Source organism: Eptesicus fuscus, chromosome 5 (genome assembly GCF_027574615.1).
Source record: "Eptesicus fuscus isolate TK198812 chromosome 5, DD_ASM_mEF_20220401, whole genome shotgun sequence".
NCBI lineage: Eukaryota > Metazoa > Chordata > Mammalia > Chiroptera > Vespertilionidae > Eptesicus > Eptesicus fuscus.
In genome coordinates, this window is record NC_072477.1 from 63,520,421 (window position 1) to 63,541,535 (window position 21,115).

At 45.5% G+C, this 21,115-nt stretch overlaps 2 protein-coding genes across 5 annotated transcripts in view; one reads left to right on the forward strand and one right to left on the reverse strand.

Moving 5' to 3' along the window:
- Positions 1–9,598, forward strand: part of FRMD5 (FERM domain containing 5) — a 286,591-nt gene extending 276,993 nt beyond the window's left edge. For 2 of the 4 annotated variants that reach the window (XM_028147641.2, XM_008143074.3), the window contains 5 exons: positions 2,316–2,390; positions 2,954–3,022; positions 3,838–3,944; positions 8,134–8,474; positions 8,654–9,180. In XM_028147641.2, coding sequence (XP_028003442.1) covers positions 2,316–2,390; positions 2,954–3,022; positions 3,838–3,944; positions 8,134–8,474; positions 8,654–8,701 — 640 coding nt within the window. In that variant the 3' untranslated portion in view covers positions 8,702–9,180. Of the gene's footprint in view, positions 1–2,315; positions 2,391–2,953; positions 3,023–3,837; positions 3,945–8,133; positions 9,181–9,349 lie in introns of those variants that run through there. The other 2 variants (XM_054716291.1, XM_008143073.3) reach the window with 2 other exon arrangements.
- A 10,438-nt stretch (positions 9,599–20,036) lies between these two features.
- WDR76 (WD repeat domain 76) overlaps positions 20,037–21,115 on the reverse strand; it is a 36,311-nt gene continuing 35,232 nt past the window's right edge. The window contains exon 13 of the mRNA XM_054715556.1: positions 20,037–20,556. Coding sequence (XP_054571531.1) covers positions 20,301–20,556 — 256 coding nt within the window. The 3' untranslated portion in view covers positions 20,037–20,300. The remainder of the gene's footprint in view (positions 20,557–21,115) is intronic.

The following is a 21,115-nucleotide window of genomic DNA, read 5'->3' on the forward strand; positions in this document are numbered from 1 at the left end:
TATTTGAGGGGTTTGTGCTTAGTTTTCTTTTCTTAAAAGAATATATTTTTATTGATTTCAGAGAGGGAGAGAGAGATAGAAACATCAATGATGAGAGAGAATCACTGATTGGCTGCCTCCTGCACGCCCCCCTACTGAGGATCAAGCCCACAACCCAAGCATGTGCCCCAACCGGGAATCAAACTGCGACCTCCTGGTTCATAGGTCAACGCCCAACCACGGCCGGGCTGTGCTTAGTTTTCGTTAAGAAAAGTGGTCATAAAGGTATTAGGGAGCAAAGAAATAGCCCATTGAGAAACTGGAGTGATGCCAGATAGAATGTTTCACCAAAACCCTTGGTCTTGTTTTGAAAACAGAATGCAATGATTTATGCTTTAATAAGCTGTATCTTAATCAGGACAACGTAAGACAAAAGGGTGGAGTATATGTTCTGCCGGATATGCCATTGTTCTCCCTCCAGTAACCGGAGGAGAGAGCAGAATTGCTCTAGGCTTTGGGGGCAGCGTAGGGGACGGAAGTGGCATCCTTCTTCCCAGTGAGCAGACTCTGCTACCTACTGGCCTCTATGGGATGCTGGCCAGCAGAACTGGTCTCCTCCCTGTTACTGTGACCACAGCCCCAGACGTTGTTTCTGGGACAGGCTTCCTGAACTGCTTAACAATTTCTGTGCATCTGATACAGAATCAAGGATGAACTGAATGGATGGCCTGAATTCTAACCTGAGTTGTCTTTATTCTTCTCATCTAAGAGAAGACACTTGGAAAAGACTTTTGCATGGTCAAAATTTCCCTCCTGTTCAGTCCCTGGTATCCCAGGGAAGCCAAGCAAACATTTCAGCACCATTTCTGGAGGCCTTTACTTTTCTGTCTGTGTCATGGGAACAGAACGGTGCTTCTGAACCTGTGACCAAACTCAGGTTCTGAGTCTTTCCATTAATAGACCTCCAGACCTAGTTAGCCCTGCCAACACCCACAGTGGAAACCAAGGTCGTCCTTCACTGTTTTTCATTAACTACTCAATGTTCTAATTAGTGTTAGAAGTCAGATCCCCAGTTATGCCAAGTGTCTAGCAGCGGCTACTTGGGCCTCTGAGCATCTCTCATTCGCAGATTCCTGCCAGTGCCCAGTGCTATGAAGGGAGCCAGGTCGGACTCAAGAATGTGCTTGGGCAGGAGGGCAATGGGCTGAGCCTCACAGAGTCCTGAGCTAGGTGGGGCGGGTGGCTCTCAGGAACTGCTGTTCATGGACTGTGGGGACAGCTCCCTAAATATTCACTGCCCCCTCGCGGCAGAGGCTTCAGACCTCGATGGGTTCCTGGCAGATGAGCAGCATGGGCACCCAGACATGTCGTGGCTGAGTTGGGTCTTGGGAGACTTCACTCTGGGCAGCTCTGCCTACACTTCCTTTTCTAAGTGGGATCAGAGAAGTCACCCAAAAGGACGTTTTACAGTGACCGTGGCCTTCCTGAGTGTCCACATCAGCTATTTCTACAGCCTTGAAAGGGAGGTTAATGGGCACTGGGGATGAGAGAATGGTTCCAAGTTTAAGTAAGTGATGGAACTTTTATTGAAGTTAGGCTAGCTTCTTCATTTCTGGACTTCTCAGAGTCTTTAATGTGATAATACACTTTAGGGCTCTCCAAGAAGGAGATGGACTAGGAAGGCAGTTACCTAGACATGAATGCGAATCACCAAATACTAGGACTGGAAAGGTCTCCTGAGGCCACAGAGTCTCAGCTCCATTAGTTTATAGGTAAGAAGACGGAGGCTAAAGAGAAAACACTCTGCCTGGCTGAGATCCAGTGGGTGGCCTTCTATTATTCCCCCAGATTATCATCCCTAACATTTACTCTCTCAGTCTCCCAGGTGAACCCCTCACGATGACATGAAAGTGGGGTTCAGCCCTAGTCAGTTTGGCTCAATGGATGGAACATCAGCCCATGGACTGAAGGGTCCCCAGTTCAATTCCGGTCAAGGGCACACATCTCAGTTGCAGAATCGATCCCCGGCCCTGGTTAGAGACATGTGGGAGGCAACCAATTGAGATATATATATATCTCCCGCCCTTCCACTCTCTCTAAAAAAATCAATGGGAAAATACCCTCGGGTGAGGATTAACAACAACAACAAGAAAGGGGGGTTCAGTATGCCTGTCCCTGACACTGAGGCCGTGCACACGGCCCTCCAGTCCTGAAGGAGAGTCAGAGACCAGCAGGGCTGGGAGAGCCTTCTTGCTGTGGAAGCAGCTGGGAATGCGCTCTTTGGCCCGGGAGCCGGTCGCAGGCCGTCGGTCACACAGGACTTTGCCTTGCTGCAGGCTGGAGAAGTCGAGCCAAGTCCGTACAGTGTCCAGCAGCAACTTATTCTTTAAGGGGAGCCGGTTCCGATACAGGTAAATAGTGACAGTAAGTAACCGTTATGGACCTATTTTCAGACCCTTCCCTCCAGAACAATGACTCAGTGGTCCTTCCCCTTGAGAACAAAGAAACTGGAAACCTCCAGAAAAGCCTGAGGTTCCCATCAAAGTCTGCCTCCTGGCCCTTTGTTCTTTCCCTCCCTGCAGCTGGGTCTGCAGGGTTTTAAATGAGTACCTTCTCCTCCTGCCTTTACAACAGCAGCACAATAAGAACTGTAACAGTAATTCTTCTCATGTCTGTCTAAAGATTTCTCTTTTTTTGCAATATTTTTGGAACATCCTGGACAATGAGGAATCATTCCTAAATGAGAAGGAAAGATCCAAAGGACTCCAGAGATAGAGGGCTCTCTAAGATCAGCTGTCAGGACACCTTAGGCTTGCTTGCGGGGGTAAATTCTCTCTCGGTGGCCTAAACACTGGGAAGGGGTGGGCCAGAGGCCGTTTCCCAGTTCAACCGAAGTAATCTGAGAGCTTGGAGAGGAGCCCAGTCCTGGAGCGCTGTCTCACTTCTTGCTGCTGTTTTATTATGCTGCTTACAGTGGCCGAGTTGCAAAGGAAGTAATGGAGTCGAGTGCCCAGATCAAACGGGAGCCACCGGAAATCCACAGGTAGGCTGCCAGGGGCTTCCCCTAAAAGCAGTTCCAGCTCAGGTCCCGGGACTTCAGAAGAGCCAGCAGTTGGACTAATGTGAAGATTCTGGCCACAATGGCTTCCAAAAGGGGAAGGAGAACAGGGCAGAAGCGGTGAAGAGACCCATCCAGTGGAATGGAGAACGGGGAGAGCGGGCTAATGCAGACAGTACGTCAGACCCAGGAGACCTTCCTGGGTAATTCTGTCTGTCCTCCCAGGTCCTGAAATTGGTCATACACCATGGAGGACATATCCAAGCAGCAAGATTTCATTGGTTGAGGAATCAATTCATTACGAAAAGCCAGGGATAGCCCCACACCCCACTCACACCCCCTCGTAAACTAGTTCTGAGATCATGCTTCATGCATACATTTCCAGGAGCCCATCTCCTAGAACCCAATGAGACCCAGAAGGAATCTGATTGGCCAAGGGAGCTAGGGTTTGTCAACCAGCCTGACCTCTGGGAATGGGAGCATTACTACCTGGCCCTTTACACACAGCCCCCTGCCACCTCTGATGGGAATCAAGGGAGGCTGCCATGTCCATTTTCGGGAGCACTGATTATCACCATCCTGCTCAGAAACCAGTGGCACCATTGCCACACTAAAGGAAGGTTCTGGTGGGTCTGGGATATAAGGAGTGTCTCTGATTGGAATCCGAAAGCAGGTATTAGACATTTTTTAAAAAACAAAATAAAACTTCAACGACCAGACAATTGTAGTAGCTACTCCTCAACTCGGAGTCCTGACCACAGCTATCTGTACACTAAGCTGTTCTTTTCCTTCACCCTCAGAGCTGGGATGGTTCCCAGCCGCAGCTGTCCCTCCATAACCCATGGCCCAAGGCTGAGCAGCGTCCCCAGGACCCGGAGAAGAGCTGTTCACATCTCCATCATGGAAGGTAAGCATGAGCTCTGGAGATGGAAGGTAAGAGGACCACAGATTTCTCCGAGTTGCGACTTAGACCAGTTCCACTCGGGGACCTTAAAAAGAAGTGAATTTGCACTGGAGACAGCAGCGAGTTTCTCCGATGGTAGGGAGGAGGTTTCACCCAGGGGATGGGCACACAGGCTGGGTGTCAGGGGAAAGGGGATCCCCTCCAGCCCCGCTGAGCTGTATAACCCAGGAGGGTTGTAGATCTGAGAGTATTTGGGGTAGGCCTTTGGGAAACAATGCATGTGGGCTCTACCAGGTCCCACGCAGTTCTGAAACTGCTTTCCATCCAGAGGCTTTTCACTTGTTTTCCAGATCTGACCGATCTCCACAGCTTGAGTGATCAGAGTGGCCTGGGGCAGTTAACCAAAAAAATAAAAAAAACTCTTGGTTCTGAAGCATTCCAATAACTGCCACCACCTTTACTTCAGTGGTAGAAGCCTGCCCTCTCGCTACCTGAATTCTTTAACATTATCTTAGGAAACCCAATATGCCCATCTCTCTCACCCTTCTCTCCCTTTGGAGTAGGTGGAGGTAGAGAGACAAAGTCTGTGTATCTTCAGAACTAGATACCCCAGCAGCCTGAGGCGATACCGCTCCCGTGTCTGGGTACTTAATACTGTCAGGAGACTCTAGGAATAGTGCCCTCCTGCTTTTGTCCCTGCCCAGCTGGCCCTGCAGGCTGGATACAGGTGTACAGTTTTCACTCCTGATGAGGACGGTTTGTAGGACCTCAGATCTCAAGCAGGAGGATTATTTCAAACTTGTTTCTGTCTTGGAGGCTGGGGAGGGAAGGCCCTTTGTCTTTTCTGAGCGAATGCTGCTGCTTGTTCATGAAAACCAAGTTAGAAAGGACGTCTCTCTCGGGGAGGACCCCTGGTTTGTGTCACTGACGCTGCATCACCGGAGTATGGTTCTCTGGGGGCTGAGAACCCTGGCTGGGCAACCACCACCAAGTGCCTTAATTATCTGAGAGTCTTTGTTGTTCCATTTGTAAACAAGGGGCATCTTCCTAGCCATGGGTTGCAGGGAAGCTGGTGTAGTGCCAAAGCACGCCGGGGCCGGCAGCCAGCCCAGTGCAGGGCCCTGGTCAGGAAGGCCAAGGTGAGGTTTCATCAGAGTTCTGCCGCGGACTTTCTGGGGCAGGTTGTTTACCCTCTGAGCCTGTTGCCCCCACTGTAGAGTGGGGTGTGAATGTGGAAGGTGCCTTGTAAACTACCAAGTATAATCACTAAGCAAGGTATGGAATTATTGAGGTCCGTCATCAGACACAACAGCCTGAGTCTATCCCCCTGTCAGACGGAGCAGAACAGAGTGTGGCTCACACTGTCCCTCTTCTTTTGGGTGTTCCCCTCAGGAAAGTGGAATGATTTTCTCCTCCTCTTTTGAGGAAATATAACTTTCTCCCCCTACGTGTCCCCTCTTCCCATCCATCCTGAGGCTGAAGCCACCAGGTTCATCCCAGCGGAGGATGGGACACAGCCCATTTCCAGCCCGAGCCACTTCCTCACACTTCAGAGCCACTCACCCAAAGCCCAATGTCTGTGTAGTTTCAAACCCGGAATTTTCTGAACAGCCCTGATTCCCCTGCCCTCGGCACCGTTCCCTGCCCTCTGTCTGTCACACTCTGAGAGGTCTAGGGCCCTAATACGGGCCTCGGGGAACCAGCTACAGGCTGGGAAGCATGACTTTTTATGGCTCTAAGTGCTTCTGACTGAATCCAGTCCCCTGATAACATGGGCCTCTCGAGCGGCTCCTTCCCTGCAGCTCAGCCTGCTCTGCGGCTCATGGAGCTGACCTCCCGCCAGCACGGGAGGCACAGCGAAGGGGCTGCCGCGGGCTGAGATCAGCACAGATCTTCTGTCCCTCGCTGGTTTTCCGTCCTTTCCCTCTGTCTCTCCCTGCCCGGCTGGTTTCCATGAAGAGATCAGCTGGTTTCCACTGAAGAAGTGTCGGCTTTCCTGGGCTACCATGGGGAAGAGTCTGATTAAGATTCACACCAGAGTCCGCGTTGAGCTCCGGTTGACTAATCACTGCCTTCGGCCCCTGAGTGTGCGCATCCTGAGGATGGGGCCCCGGCTGCAGGGTAGGCTCCTGACCGCGGTGCCCCCGAGCCCACTGGGAGCCACCTCTGGGCAAGGCAATCAGCTGGAGCACCTCCAAGGTAACAAAGGCAGTTCTCCGTTTTGCTGTGCCACTCACCCAGATCCCACCCCATCCCCCCAGAATAACAGGTTTGATGGAGGGGCGAGGCGGGTGGTGGTTGAGTGACACCTGAAGTTCTGTACAGGACTAAGCTGACAGAGGGGTGATACAGGTGAGGTCTGCTGAGGGAGCAGACGACTAACATTTACAGAGTAACTTGGTCAGACATTACTAGAAATGCATACGTGTCCATTATCTTGTTTACTGAGCACCAACAATTCAGTGTAATGTGGCTGCTGGTGTCCCTCTAATGCGTGCTTTCTGATGTCACAGACTTTGCCTCTCTCCTTCCCCGCTTAGGGCTAAACTGCAGGCCAGGCTAAGCTTGCACTGAAGTGGCTTCTGGTTGCTAAGCTGTCAGACTTTGGAAGCTCTGGCAGTCAGAGCTGTCCTTGAGGGGGCAGCCCCATGAAAGGGTGTGAGATGCCCTGTGCAGGGGGACTGAGGCTCCAGAGAAAAGGGGGCCAGAGGAGTGTCTGGGAAAGGAGCTGAGCCAACACCATGTGTAATCAGGGCCTGAAGGTTTCTGTTTTATCGGGGATCCCTTACACACTCGTAGGTACATATTCCTCGGGCTGCACGTGCACATGGGGAGATCGGGGAGGAGTGCTGGGGAAGCAGAGGCCAAAGGAGTGTCAGGGGCGCTGGAACAGGGACAGGCTCTTAATGTCACATTACTGCAGGACAGTTTCTTGGACAGTTAGGACCTAAATCTAAGGAAGGTGCCGGCTGTTGACTTAATTCATCCTGCCCACTGTCCCACTGCCCATAATCCAACTACATGATCATTAGCTCCATGAACTAGAAAGATGCTTGGATTCTCTCCTTGCCTTTGCCATTAGCAACCAACCAGACTTTAGGAAAGTTCCGTAACCTCTCACCCTCACTACTTCATGGAGTTGTTAAAAGATAAAATTAAAGTTCTTTATTTAAAAAGTTTAAGCCATTATACAAATTTAAGATTTTAGCATGGGAACAAACAAAATACAGCTAGGACCACAAGGAGACCGTTGGGCTTCTGAACTAGCCCTGAACCAGAAAACTCCCCTGTCAGCTGGTTAGGTCAAACCTTTCCCCGTCTGGGCAGTCAGAGTCCATTTCAGAGCAACAGAAGGGGACTGGCTTCTCTTGTCACAGGCCACAAAGGCAGGGAGAGCCACTCTGACACCGCCAGGATGGCCAGGAATGGGAAACACAGATGCTGAACCTGAAACAGGACGCCGTTCCCTCGGCAGCACTGTGATGTGAGCCTCCGGTGACTCCGAGCCCATAGCCTCTGGGCTGTTGGGTTGCGGGAGTAACTGGCTCCTGTTTTTCCCTACCAGAGCTTGAGCCCTGGAAAGAAATGCTCCATCCGGGAAAATAAAGAGATAATTGGTAGTTTTAGGGGCCACAGACCCTTCCTCCTCAAAAATGTAAGAGAATTTCCCCCTCACCCAAAGTTCGCTCTGCACTCCGGAGTGTCTGAAATAGGGACTCAGCCTATGCTGGACCCAGATCATCCTAAGGTGAAAAGAGAGGAAGAGCAGATAGGGTTGTCATGTCCCACAGGGTCAGGACAGATAGAACTGGGAGGCTGAAGACACCGATAGCAACTGCAGAAAAGATGCCTCATGAGCTCAAGGAGCTGTGCGCTAGGCTGTCAAAAGGACACTCAGCTCCAGAATCAGCATTAGATGAGGCCCAGGCAGAACAGTCTTATCCTCCCCACTCCTGCCTCTCAAGGCCCTCAGCCCAAGAGGCATACCTGAGCTCCCTGAACTGTGGCCCCAGCTCTCCACCAGGGATAGTCTGCGATTCAGCCTCTTTCCAATTGGGGCTGAAACCAGGCCCAGGACACCAGAGGCAGGAATGGCACAATCTTTAACAAATGTAGCCAAAACTATAAACAAAAAGAAAAGCAAGTGTGCGCTGATACAGAAAGCCTACTCACGCTCCTTTTGCCTTCCCAGGCCTAGAGTCCCTTCGGGACAGTGCCCATTCCACCCCGGTGCGTTCCTCCTCTCATGGGGACACCTTCCTGCCTCACGTGAGAAGCAGCCGGGCAGACAGCAATGAGCGAGTCGCCGTGATCGCAGACGAGGCCTACAGCCCTGCAGACAGCATGCTGCCCACCCCTGTGGCCGAGCACAGCCTGGAGCTGATGCTGCTTTCCCGGCAGATCAACGGGGCCACCTGCAGCATCGAGGAGGAGAAGGAGTCTGAGGCCAGCACCCCCACTGCTGATGTGGAGGCCCTTGGGGGAGAGCTGAGGGCCCTGTGTCAGGGGCACGGCAGGCCAGAGGAGGAACAGGTGAATAAGTTTGTTTTAAGTGTCCTCCGTTTGCTCCTTGTGACCATGGGACTCCTCTTTGTTTTGCTCCTCCTCCTGATCATCCTTACCGAGTCTGACCTTGACATTGCCTTTTTCCGAGATATCCGTCAGACCCCCGAGTTCGAACAATTCCACTATCAATACTTTTGTCCCCTCAGGCGATGGTTTGCCTGCAAAATCCGCTCAGTGGTGAGCCTGCTCATTGACACCTGAGAAGACATGACTCCTCCTAATAACTAGCCAGGTGGACCAAGGAGCCCGGCTACCCCTTCCCAGCAATGGGACCCATCGCGGAACCATCGGCACATGTACCAAGTCCTCCTTTCATGACTCAAAGTCCACAGCCTAGGAGGGTTGTTTCCCAGAAGAAGAAGGGGATAGGCTCATGCCCTGTCTAAACAAACTGGGAAAGCTCATTTCCTTCAGAGGTTCTCTCAAGAAAGGCTCGGCGACTCTGTTTCTCATCCTCCCAATATGCAGGCTAACTTTTGGCTTTGAATTTTGATTTTTCATAGATGTGTATTATTTTGAAAGTATCAAATAAAAATAATTTATTTTATTATTACTGATTATCACAGTAGTGTCACCTAGCAGATGGGACACTAGTTGAAGACTAGAGAGCTGTTGTCTTCTGTATTCTGCAGGAGCTTTTCTACTGGGTTCGAGTAGACTCATCACTGCAGCCTCAGTGGGGCAGACCAGGGGTCTGGACAGTGAATACGTCTAAGTTTTCTGGCCAGACAGAGCTTTTAAAAAAGTAAACATCCATGTAGAACGATTAAATGAAAAGTTGCTTCTTATGATGGTCTGAGTTGGATTTTCTTTTCCTTTTTTTTTTTTTCAAATCTGAGCAGAGTGGGCATCTGAAGGGACCACCGCTACAGCAGCAGCAGCAGCAGGGGTGGGGTAAGTCTGTCCCCTTAGACTAGATCCTAGTGGGCGTCACCATGAGTTTTGTATAATGAACTTTGACTTCTGTGATTTTTTTTTTTTTTTCGGAAGAACCTCAAGACTTTTATAGTGCTCCAGAGACATTAGATGAATTGAGTCGTACCAGAGATAGGACTGTCAGAAATGTTAGACAAAATGTACTTAACAGAAACCAGAGCTAAGGTACCTGAGAGACTGTTGAGATTCAGAGAGCAGTGCTTATTTTGTACAACGCCCCCCACAAAAAAAAAAAACAAAAAGACTATTTCAATTTATATTTTAACAACAAAATGTTATTTTCTTATCAATTCATATTTTGTTTTTACTATATGGATTAAGAAAATAGAGCCTGATGAACTAAACGATGCAAGAAAGAAACTGATCCTGAGAATGAAAAGCTTCAGAAAATAGAATTCCAACATCAACAAACAGCCTTGGAAGGAACCAGTAAAATAATCTCTTTAAATAGGATTTCTACGAGATGCCTGCTGAGAAAGAAGGTGAACGTGGCAGAGACCAACATTTAGATGTAGAAATACTGCCCCCTAGGGACCTCCTCTGCATCAGAAAAATAAAAACAAGCTGTAGGAAAGGGCACCTGCCATCCTCGGTGAGGGAGGCGGTGGCAGCACGTGGAAGCGCAGCACGGAAGGGGAGTGCGGTGTCCGAGGCCCAAGCTCGGCAGCTATTAGACACACTCACACACAAGAGCTTGTTTTCATCTCAGGGAGGGATGTGTAAGTCACCTGGGGTCTGCAGCATCGAGGAGGAGGAATCTGAGGCCAGCCATGCCCCTGACACAGGGGACTCAGCTCTCCCCCAGGGGCCTCCACATCTGCAGCAGAGGGTCCGTGGACAATTCCTGGGACCCACACAACAATGGAGCAACTGCTGGCACCCTAAGGTGTTGGGCAGCCCCAAATGCAGAACAGAATGAGTCACTGTTAGGTTTGCTCACCCCTAGATTGTCCCCTGAGATGGCAGAACCATGTCCATGTATAGAATGCAAACAGCCTTGGAATAAATGGGGTTTTCCTTTTTTGGGGAGGAGGGGGAGTTGTGGAGGGGTATATAATTTTAAATGTCCATTCATCTAGACCAAGTTTGGTAAGCTGCTTCTTCAAGGTGCCAGATAGTAAATATTTTTTTTATTTTGATTTTGTGGGCCATAGTCTACGGCAACTATTGAAGTCTGCCGTCGTAGCACAAAAACAGCCAAAGGTAATACATAAATGAAGGAGGAACATGGCTGTGTTCCAAGAAACCTTTTTATTTATAAAGAGAGAGCTGAATGTGGCCCACAAGCCATAATTTGCCAACCCTCATCTATACAACAAAACTGCTCCTTACCATGATGTTGGCAGAAAGAGGATCGGCTCTGCTCCCGTTCCTGACGTGTGCTAAAGACCCAGGACCGCTTCCCAGTGGAGGCACTGGGGTTGCTTGTTGAAAGGGTGCTCGCACAACCAACCAGCAAAGAGATGTCTGAGGCCAAGATGTGCAAGACCAAGTATTGGAATGCTGAAACACAGCCAGAATCTAAGAATGGGAGAGGGCCTGTCTGATCATTTCCATACCAGCAACAATTGGGGCAGAACTACAAACATCTATTTACCAAGTGACAACACAAACTGAGGGAGATCCTAGTAAAGATTAGGGATCACTTAGAATCAACTAGCCACTGCCACGTACCATCTGTACAGGAAAGGCTTTATTTAGTACAGAACTAAAGCGAAAAAAGTAGACTTGGGGACGAAAAGGCTGTCGGGAGAAAGGGGGCTGGTTTTAGCATGGATATCTACTGTCTTATGCAACAGAGCAGATTACCTTTTAGTGTAGTGTTCCTACCTCAGTCTGTAGAATACGGTGTTTCTATGCAGTGAGTGACAGCCTCGACTCTGACCATTCATATCCACATTAAAGAAAGACGCAGTGTCCCAGTTCCTGGTACATTACTTGTGTCTAGAGTTCTAACAGTACAATAGTCCATACCAATTCCAACAGCTGAATTTTCCTCTCTGAATAGAAACTTTCAGGTTCTTTTTTTCCAGGGCTTATCCCAGAAAATACATATAGAAAAGTTTCCTTCAATTTGCTTTTCAAATAGTGCTTGAATAGCAAACCTCCTTTGTTGGTGACTAATCTTTTTTGGTATCTCCTCATCATTAAAAATTGTTCAAGTTTTTAACCTGCTTTTACTGTGTTCCACTATGTCTCCCATTTTCTCTTAATTAGTTTGATCTCATTGTAGAAAAAGCAATAGTTTCCATAGCTTCATCTATCAGAGGAAATAAAACTCTTACTAAAGAATAGTGTGCTGCATCTTTAAGCAGTAGAGGGTAAACTACCTGCAAATGTGAATTTCTTAGTTTCATTAAAAAATATATAGTTGCTAACCTTTCGTGTGCCAAAAATTCTAAGTTACATTCTCCTTCAAAGCAATGTACTTTTTTCTACCTACTCAGTATGTAGTTAGCATAAAATCATTGGTGCCATGAAAATTATTTTTAAACTTAAATAAATATTTAAATATCATAGAAGAGTGGACTCTTATTTTAACTTATACCATGTCTCACTTTATCCTCAAAGTTACCAACACATAGATAAAAGGGTACCAGTGGGATTTACAAAGCTGAATGCCACTTGCGATTGGAATCAAAGTAATTATTTTGCTTATAACCCGCTCCCCAAAGTAAATACTATTAGGAACTTAGAAGCTGTAAGTGTGAAATAATTTTAAAGGAGAATTGTACTCTTTTTTCTGATGAGGAAAACCAAGAAGTGATTTTCCCAAGGTTACAGTCTTAGAGCCCAAAGAACCCAGATAGTCCAGCTTCTAGACCAGCTTCGAGTAAGAGGAAGGACAGAAAACACTTCCTATGAAAGGAACAGAAGGATGTGACCACTACAGTCACAAACCTCGTATTTACAACTTACAAAATATGTTCCTATGACATTATCTCACCCAATTATGTAATAACCATCACTCTGTGGCTAAAAAAAAATGGTAATGGTCTTCTAAATTCCATAAGGATAAAAGGTGAAATGAGGGTTCACTCTGCTAGCTTATTGTCTTCCTGTTTTCAACTCCACCTGCCCTCCAATCCTCCATTCTCCTGCAGATCACCTGCATAAAGCACTGATGAAGTTATGCCACTTAGCCTCCAAAATTTCAGAGGTCCCCATTACCTACCTATAAAATAACACCTATGCTCCCCTGTCCCCAGGGGAAGTTTTTTGTTTGTTTTTTTTAAGTCTTTGCTTAAAGTGACCTGAAGAATAAAAAGCGTAAGGAAATAACCACCATAAGGACCAATGCATGTGGGTGGTTTCCCAGATCCTACAGATTTACGGCAGCCACCTTATGCACACACCCTTTCAGGGCTCTAGAATCCCCTCCCGCTGCTTAGGATTCCTCAACCATAACCAAGCCCCTCTGCACCTGAGCATACTTCTGGTTTTGGTTCACGAACATGCTTCCTCTACACACCCCTACAACTTGCTGATCAAGCGGGCAAACTGGCAAAAGGTACTTTAAAACTTTTCCTCTTGATCAGCTTCCATGTTAGGAAAAGATACCTTAAAATGTTTTTTTCCTGCCCTAGCCAGTTTGGTTCAGTGGATAGAGCGTCGGCCTATGGACTGAAGGGTCCTGGGTTCGATTCCGGTCAAGGGCACATGCCTGGGTTGCGGGCTCAGTCCCTAGTAGGGGGTGTGCAGGAGGCAGCCAATCAATGATTTTCTCTCATCATTGATGTTTCTCTCATCATTGATGTTTCTCTCTCCCTCTCCCTTCCTCTCTGAAATCAATAAAAATATATTTATAAAATAAATGTTTTATTCCTCACTCTAACTGTGCTAAATGTTATCTTCCTCATAAAACTTCACCTTTTCATTTGAAAATCCAAACATTTATATCCAAATGAACCACAATATTGTTCTCTGGTGTTTGGAACTAAAACTCAGTTCTAGCTATCAAACTCAGTTCTAGCTATTAATGTTTAAGGAAACATTTCTTAAAAGATCTCTTTGTACACACAAAAAAGTACTAAGACAGAAGGGACAGCCTAATGAACAGGACGCCTAAGTTTTTGGAATCTGAAGTGAGAGGGCATATATTTCTTGCTCTTGGGTTTGATAGAAAAGGCACATGTGTCTGCCGTCCCCACCTTCTCATGTACTATATACTGGATGAAAGAATTGAAATATTTGTTTCCACAGCCCTAAGCTTCCCTGCTTTCCTGGAGAACTTTTTTTTAATATATATATATATTTTTTTTTAATTAATTTAATATATATTTATTTTTTTTAAATTAATTAAAAGAGATAGTAACATCCATAAGAGAGAATCAGTGATCAGCTGCCTCCTGCATGGCCCCTATTGGGGATCGAGCCCACAACCTGGGCATGTGCCCTTGACCAGAATCAAACCCAGGATCCTTCAGTCTGCAGGCCGACACTCTATCCACTGAGCCAAAATGGCTAGGGCCTGGAGAACTTAAAGTCTTCTTTATGGAAAGGAAACACAAAGGCCAAAATACTAAAAGAGGAATAAGCAACTCAGATTCTATTAATTCCTAATCATTTACAGTCTCTCCTAGACTGATCAAGTCTGTCCACCCAAAATGAGAATTCTCTCCTTCCTCCTTAAAGTAAAAAAACAAACAAACAAAGCAACCAACAATAAAGCACCGGTTATCTCAAAGGAAATAACTCAAGTGGAATTCAGAGCTTCTACACTTAAGAGATATCATAAAGGCAAACTTACAAAAAGGGTTTATCCTGAACAGAGAGAGAGCAATCATAATACACAAATACTTATAGAAGACACAAAGCTTTAAGCAAGTCTCTGGGAGAAATACCTTTCACAACAGACTGCAGTTTAAGGATCTCCTAAGGGAGATGATTTTCTTTTATGTGCTTTCTAGAGTTAAACAATTACTCCATTACAGAATTTATCCCTAAGTAACAAGTCCCCACTCTCTTTCCTTCCTTCCTTCCTTCATTGCCTCAAGAAGATAGAACCCTATTAAGTGGAATTGAATATAAATGGCACAGTTTATGAAGCTACAATGGCAAAAGGAACCAAAAAAAATGAGAAACATTAAGCATTTGCTAACATTTATTGCAGAAGCCAGGCAATTAACTTCCAAAGCTGAAATGATGATACTAATTTGAAAGTTTTCAAAATTTAAAAAAAGAAACAATCCCCATAGAACAAACTAGCCACTCCAGAACCTGTGAAATTAAGCGGTGTGGAAAGGGAAAGGAAGCCAATAGGCTTTGCCTACCATTTTAAGGACAGTTTAAATATAATTCAACCTCACTTAGCTTTACTTTCCATTTCATAAATTAATATTTCCACCTCACTTATAAATTTCTGTATTCATATCACCAAGAAAATAGAGAACTCCTATTCCTTACAAACATGCACAACCAATTATTAAACTAAGCCTCAAAACACGTTTTAATTGCGGAGAAGGAAATTATTTCGGGGGTGGGGGTTGTTCTTTAAGGAAATTATGCATATCCATTTTTTTTCTTGATTAAGGTATTACATATGTGTCCTTATCGCCCCATTGCCCCTGCACCTCCCCACTCATGTCCATTTATGTGATATACAATTATGAGAAGATATTTTCTCTTAGAATTCAAACATATTGCTGAAGCTATTAACAATAACCTTTCAACAGTATTTTGGCAACGAAGAACAATGAAAAAAGTTGGATAGGTAATGTCACATAGAAACATTAGTCACTGACTTAAGAGCTCCACTTCCCACAAAAGACAAATTCAAATTGCCATAGCTTCTGAAACAGGTATTTTTATGAAGAACTGACAAAAGTGGTGTTTCATAACATTACCCTAAAAATATGAATAGGAATGAAGTTACTCACTTACCAGGCTATTGAGCCTCATGAGAGTTTAAAGACAGGGTCAGATAAGGCTAACTGGGACCCTCTGAGGAGGAGCTTTCACTTCTTTAACCATGACCGACTGTACCACAGCAATAAAGAAATGCATTTTATATCAGAATACACATATGCATATACACATACAAATATGTATGCATATGCAACTAAGTGTCACAAAACAATACTCATTCTAATTATGTTTTCTATTCATGATTATTTCTTTCCTTTTTTTTTTTTTTTTTAATGCTGGTCATGGTCACTAAATTGATTTTTGTGAGTAGCTACAACTCATAGCCTGGAAAACACTGGTCTGGGGGCAATCTCACACTGGGTTCCAGGGATCAGGCAGATCCAAACCCTATGCCGAGGAGCCCTGGGAATCGATTCCTTAACTGTGCCTCAGGAGCCACCTAGAGGAGGCAGCAGAAAGGGAGAGCACAAACAGACCCAGGCCCTGCCCCGTGAGCCAAAGCCTCTCAGCAATTATTTTGAAATTTCACGTAAGATTTAATTAAGAGGTGGGGGGCAAGGTGTTCTTGGTTAAAAAACGTAAGTTTCAAATCACTGAGTTAGATGACACTCAGGACCTTTGCAGTGTGAGTCTGGAAATAAATATTCACTCCAAACTATAAAAGAAACCAAAACCTATATGTCACTATAGAATCAAAACCATATTGGAAGTCAGCATCACAGCGGAATGAGAGAATTCCTTTGTTTCTCAACTTAAATTTACAAGCCAGACAACTATGACTCAACAAAGGACCCCCTGCTCAACACACAAACATGCCTGAAAGATCCACGAACATCTGAAGGTGGGCGCACTGGAACTAGGAGGGGAGACAGGTCCACGAGAAGGACAGGGGCGGCCACAGGCACGGTTTGCTGCCCACTGAGGCTCCAACAAGCACAGTAGCAGAGAAGTCGTGCTGCAGCCCTCACACTACGGCATGAAACATCAGAGGGGCAAAAAGCAGTTTCTCTCTGGGAAAACACATCTCCCTTTCCTCCCTCCCCATCATGGCAGAGGTGGATAGAGGTGGCCAGGAAGCTTGAAAAAACACAGTGGTGCCTACAGCCTTTGCTGGCAGGAGGGCAGAGCCAAGAGACCATGAACTTGCCCTCCCTGTTCCACACTCCCCAGCAGAGAGTAAAGAGAGCGGGGAAGCTTTAAACAGCACAGCAGTACCCAAAGACAGCCATTACTGGAAGAATGGCTGAGCCACAAGATTGAAAATGCCCCCCTTGCCCCACACTCCTGGTGAAGAAAGCTGAACTGCCCCAGGCAGTATAGAGAAAAGAAAGTACCATACCTACCAACCTGCTGAATTGTTAAAAGCAAAACAGCATCTAAACAAGAAAAGAGTTTATATGACCTCAATGTGCTGCAGAGAAACAACCCATCCAATACCATGAACAACCAAGCTAACCTGGGAGCACAGAAAGAAAATGAAAAGTCTCCAAAAAAGCAAACTCAAAGTCATGGAAAATGGTGATTTAATTGACAGATAATTCAATATTGCAATTATGAAGAAACTCAATGATATATACAAGAAAACTCAGGGAGTTCATGAATTCAGAAATAAAATTAATAAACAAAAGGAATACTTTACCAAAGAGATTGAAACTGAAAGAGAACCAAACATAAATTCTGAAGCTGAAGAACTCAATAAAGATGACGAGGAGCGCACTAGAGAGCACTGAAAAATAGAGCAAGCCAGATGGAAGAGAGAATCAGCAAGCTTGAGATAGAAACCTTGCAAATGACTCAGGAGGAAGAGGGAAAACTAAGAGTTAAGAGAAATGAAAAGAACTCTACAAAAACTACCTGACTACATTAAAAAAAGTGCAATATAAAGATAATCCTACCTAATAAAATAGTAATATGCAAATTGACCGCACCTTCGCTACGCCCAAGCCACGCCCACTGGCCAATCAGGGCAAATATGCAAATTACCCAACAAAAATGGCAGTTAATTTGCATACACTGAGGGAGGGAGGAGTGAAGACTGAAGACAACTTAGAAGGAAGAGGGAGGAAAAGCAGAAAGCAAGGTCGCTGCCAGAGGGAAAGCCCGGGCGGGGCGAGGCGGCGGGCGGGGGGGGGCGGGGCGGGCGGGGTGGGCGGCGGTGGCAGCAGCAGCGGCAGCAGCAGCTGCAGCAGCCGCTTGCAGGATTCTTCCTGCAAATGGGCTACTAGTAAGAATATAAGAGGAGAAGAGAGATAAAAGGGAACAGAAAGCTTATTCAAACAAATAATGAACTTCCCAAACCTATGGAAAGAACTGGATTTTAAAATAGAAGTTACCAGAACACCTAATTACATCAAGGCAAAAAGACCTTCTCCAAAACACATTTTATTCAAACTGTCAAAAATCAATGATAGCCTGGCCGGTGTGGCTTGATAGTTGAGTGCCGACCCAGGAACCAAGAGGTCGTTGGTTTGATACCCAGTCAGGGCACATGCCCGGGTGGTGGGCTCAATCTCCAGAAGAGGGGGGTGCAGGAGGCAGCCGATCAACGATGTTCTTCTCTCATCGATATTTCTATCTCTCTATCCCTCCCTCTTCCTTTCTCTCTAAAAATCAATAAAAACCTTTTTTTTTTTTAAATCAATGACAAAGAAAGAATTCTCAAGGCAGCCAGAGAAAAACACTGTAACCTACAATGGAAACCCCATTAGATTATAATTAGATTTCTCAGTAGAAACATTACAAGACAGGAGTGGGGGAAAAAAATTAAGAAAATACCGAAAGAGAGGGAACATCAGCCAAAGATAATATATCCAGAAAAGTTATCCTTTAGATATGAAGGAGAAATAAAGGCTTTCCCAGATAAACAAAAACAGAGAATTTACCAACACCGACCAGCATTGCAAGAATTGTTCAGAGGACCTATAGAAAACTGCCAAATTAAAAGAGCAGACACAATCACAAGGGAAGAGAAACAATGGAGATACAAACAAAAGATAAAATGGCTGTAAGCCCTCACACAGTATTAATCACCTGAGGTGGCGCCCACATGCCCTGTGCTCCTCTGAGACAAGTCAACACCACTGTGGCCAAGGAGGCGGGTCTCACACATCAGGGCCTCACTCAGCATGTGGGGTTGATGAGGCACGAAGGCAGCAGGCCACACTGCCAGGCAGACAGAAGGCGGGAAGCAGGCCTCCCTGAAGTGAGGGGCTGAGGGTGCAAGGCACAGTGATGAGCCCTTCCACTCTGCCCACGCCCCAGCCGCAACCCCTCCCGCTCAGCACTGCCACACCACAGCCAATGACAGCAGGAGGTCTAGCAGGCGGAGACGGGAGACCTGCAGTACGGCTAGCTGTGCGGGAAGGAGCACCGGCGATGGGACTGGAAGAAGCACAAGGTCAGATGCCAGAGTGGTGGTGAAGGTGCCCCCTCCAACAACAAAATCAACCCCAGCAAGGGGCAGGAGCCAATGGAGAAGCTTTATGATAAATATGAAGAGCAATTAGAGACTTTGTTTCAAAGCTGGAGAGAGCTCTGCAGAACATCAAGTTAGAAGAGCAAAAACTGAAGAAGTCGTTTCTCAAGCAACAAAACTGTTCCCAAAAAGCTAGAAATATCCTGAACCAGAGCCTGCAAAATATTAAAGGTGCACGTGTCCAGTTCATACAGGATATGGCATGCTTAAAGATAAATAAAGAACAGCATGTTGCCAATGAAACAAAAGAATTTGAAGATGAATTGGCCCAGTTGCACAAAAAGCTCGTGAATGATGCTCAACTGCAAGATCTGGCCATTATTCAATACTCTGTTAACCAGCTAGGTGAGGACTCCGAAGAGAGAACTGGAACTTAAGTTACATGATACAAGTATCACATTAGCTATGTTAGCGTGGTTTAAAATTTTCTAGTTGAAATCAGTACATCTTGTTTACCATCAGCTTGTTTAAGTGCAAGAATCCTTGTCTGTTAAGCACTGAATGAATCCTAAACAGTTATGTGGGTAGCAGCAGTTCCACAGTTAGATGTCTGAAGCTTGCAACCCTTTGGTAGCAATGGAGGTTTCTTTGTCCCTAACACTGTCAATTAACCATCAGCAATAAGTCGACATAATGTTAGGTTTTGGCCCCAGCAAATCTGTATCAATCCCCAAAGGTAGAAAGAGGGAGTATGGAATGTTGCATTGTTCTTATTTAAGCAAAAATAAAAATAAAGCATACCCCCCACCCAAAAAAAAGGCAATAAATAGCCCCAGCTTGTTTTGCTCAGTGGACAGAGCATTGGCCTGCAGACTGAAGGGTCCCGGGTTCGATTCTGGTCAAGGGCACATGCCCAGGGTGTGGGCTCGATCCCCAGTAGGGGGCGTGCAGGAAGCAGCCAATCAGTGATTCTCTCTCATCATTGATGTTTGTCTCTTTCTCCCTCTCCCTTCCTCTCTGAAATCAATAAAAATATATATTTAAAATAAAATAAAAAGACAACAAACAAACAAAAAACCCCATATATACAAACAACAGAATGGTGGTTACCAGAGAAGAGGGATTGGGGAAGGGCAACGAAAGCAAAGGGGGTAAAGTATATGGTGACAGAAGGAGACCAGACTTCAGATGGTGGGCACACAGTAGAGTATATACAGATGCAGTAGTATAAAAATGTATGCCTGAAACTTAAATAATGTTATTATGAACCAATGTCACCCAAAAAAAATTTTTTAAAAACCATATTAGAACACAAAAGTTTTTAATACTAATCATTCAAAGCTTTAAAATTATTAATGTTACAGCTTCCCAACATACTGCCTGATTAAAGTGCTGAAGGCATCACAGCCTCCCTCAAATTTTTTCCCCAACCCGTAGAAATAACCAAGGTTTCTCCTTCACTAAAAGTACATTCTGCTCATAGTTCCTATTAATAAAGCAATTTATATTTGCTACATAGACACTAATTAATTTGAACAAATTAATATTGCTAAAGCAAAAACCCAGCAACTTTCTTAATTCATAAAAACATGTATCTTCCCACTGGAATTACCTCCGGCCAAAATATACCGGGTTGAATGCATAGCATTGATGGAACACACAGAAACCAGGCATTCTCCACCAAGGAAAGAATGCACCTGCTTCCCTGTCTCATGGAAGATTTCCACCCGTCGTGGATAGGCCATGCTGCCAACTATGACACAGTCTTCTTGTTTAGGGTCCCACACAGCTCGGAACCGGGTCAGCCATCGCCCAGTATTGGTGTTGTGCCTAGTGAAAAAGAAAATGTTGTAAAAGATAGTAAGTGTTAAATAACTCAAGGTAGAAACAGACAAAGAGTAAAGATGGCATTGCTCCTAAATGCTGGTTTTCTCTGCCAAGTTTCTTTTTTTTTTTTATAGTAAGTATAGCTTTATCCCACAAACATATTTTCTTTTATATATATATATATATATATATATATATATATATATATATATATTTTTTTTAATTGATTTCAGAAATGAAGGGAGAGGAAGACAGAGACAGAAACATCAATGATGAGAGAGAATCATTGATTGGTTGCCTCTTGCACTCCCCCTACTGGGGACCAAGCCCACAACCTGGGCATGTGCCCTTGACTGGAATCGAACCTGGGACCCTTCAGCCCACAGGCTGACGCTGTATCCACTGAGCCAAACTGGCTAAGGCTCTGCAAAGTTTCTTCTCTTTAAGTTACTGAGTTACCATCAACCTAATCTCATTCTTCTTATAAGACTTAAACTCAGGAAACAGACAATGTCTTCTGTATTTTTGATGTCAGTGCTGAGTACAGTGGTTTGTTCTCAGT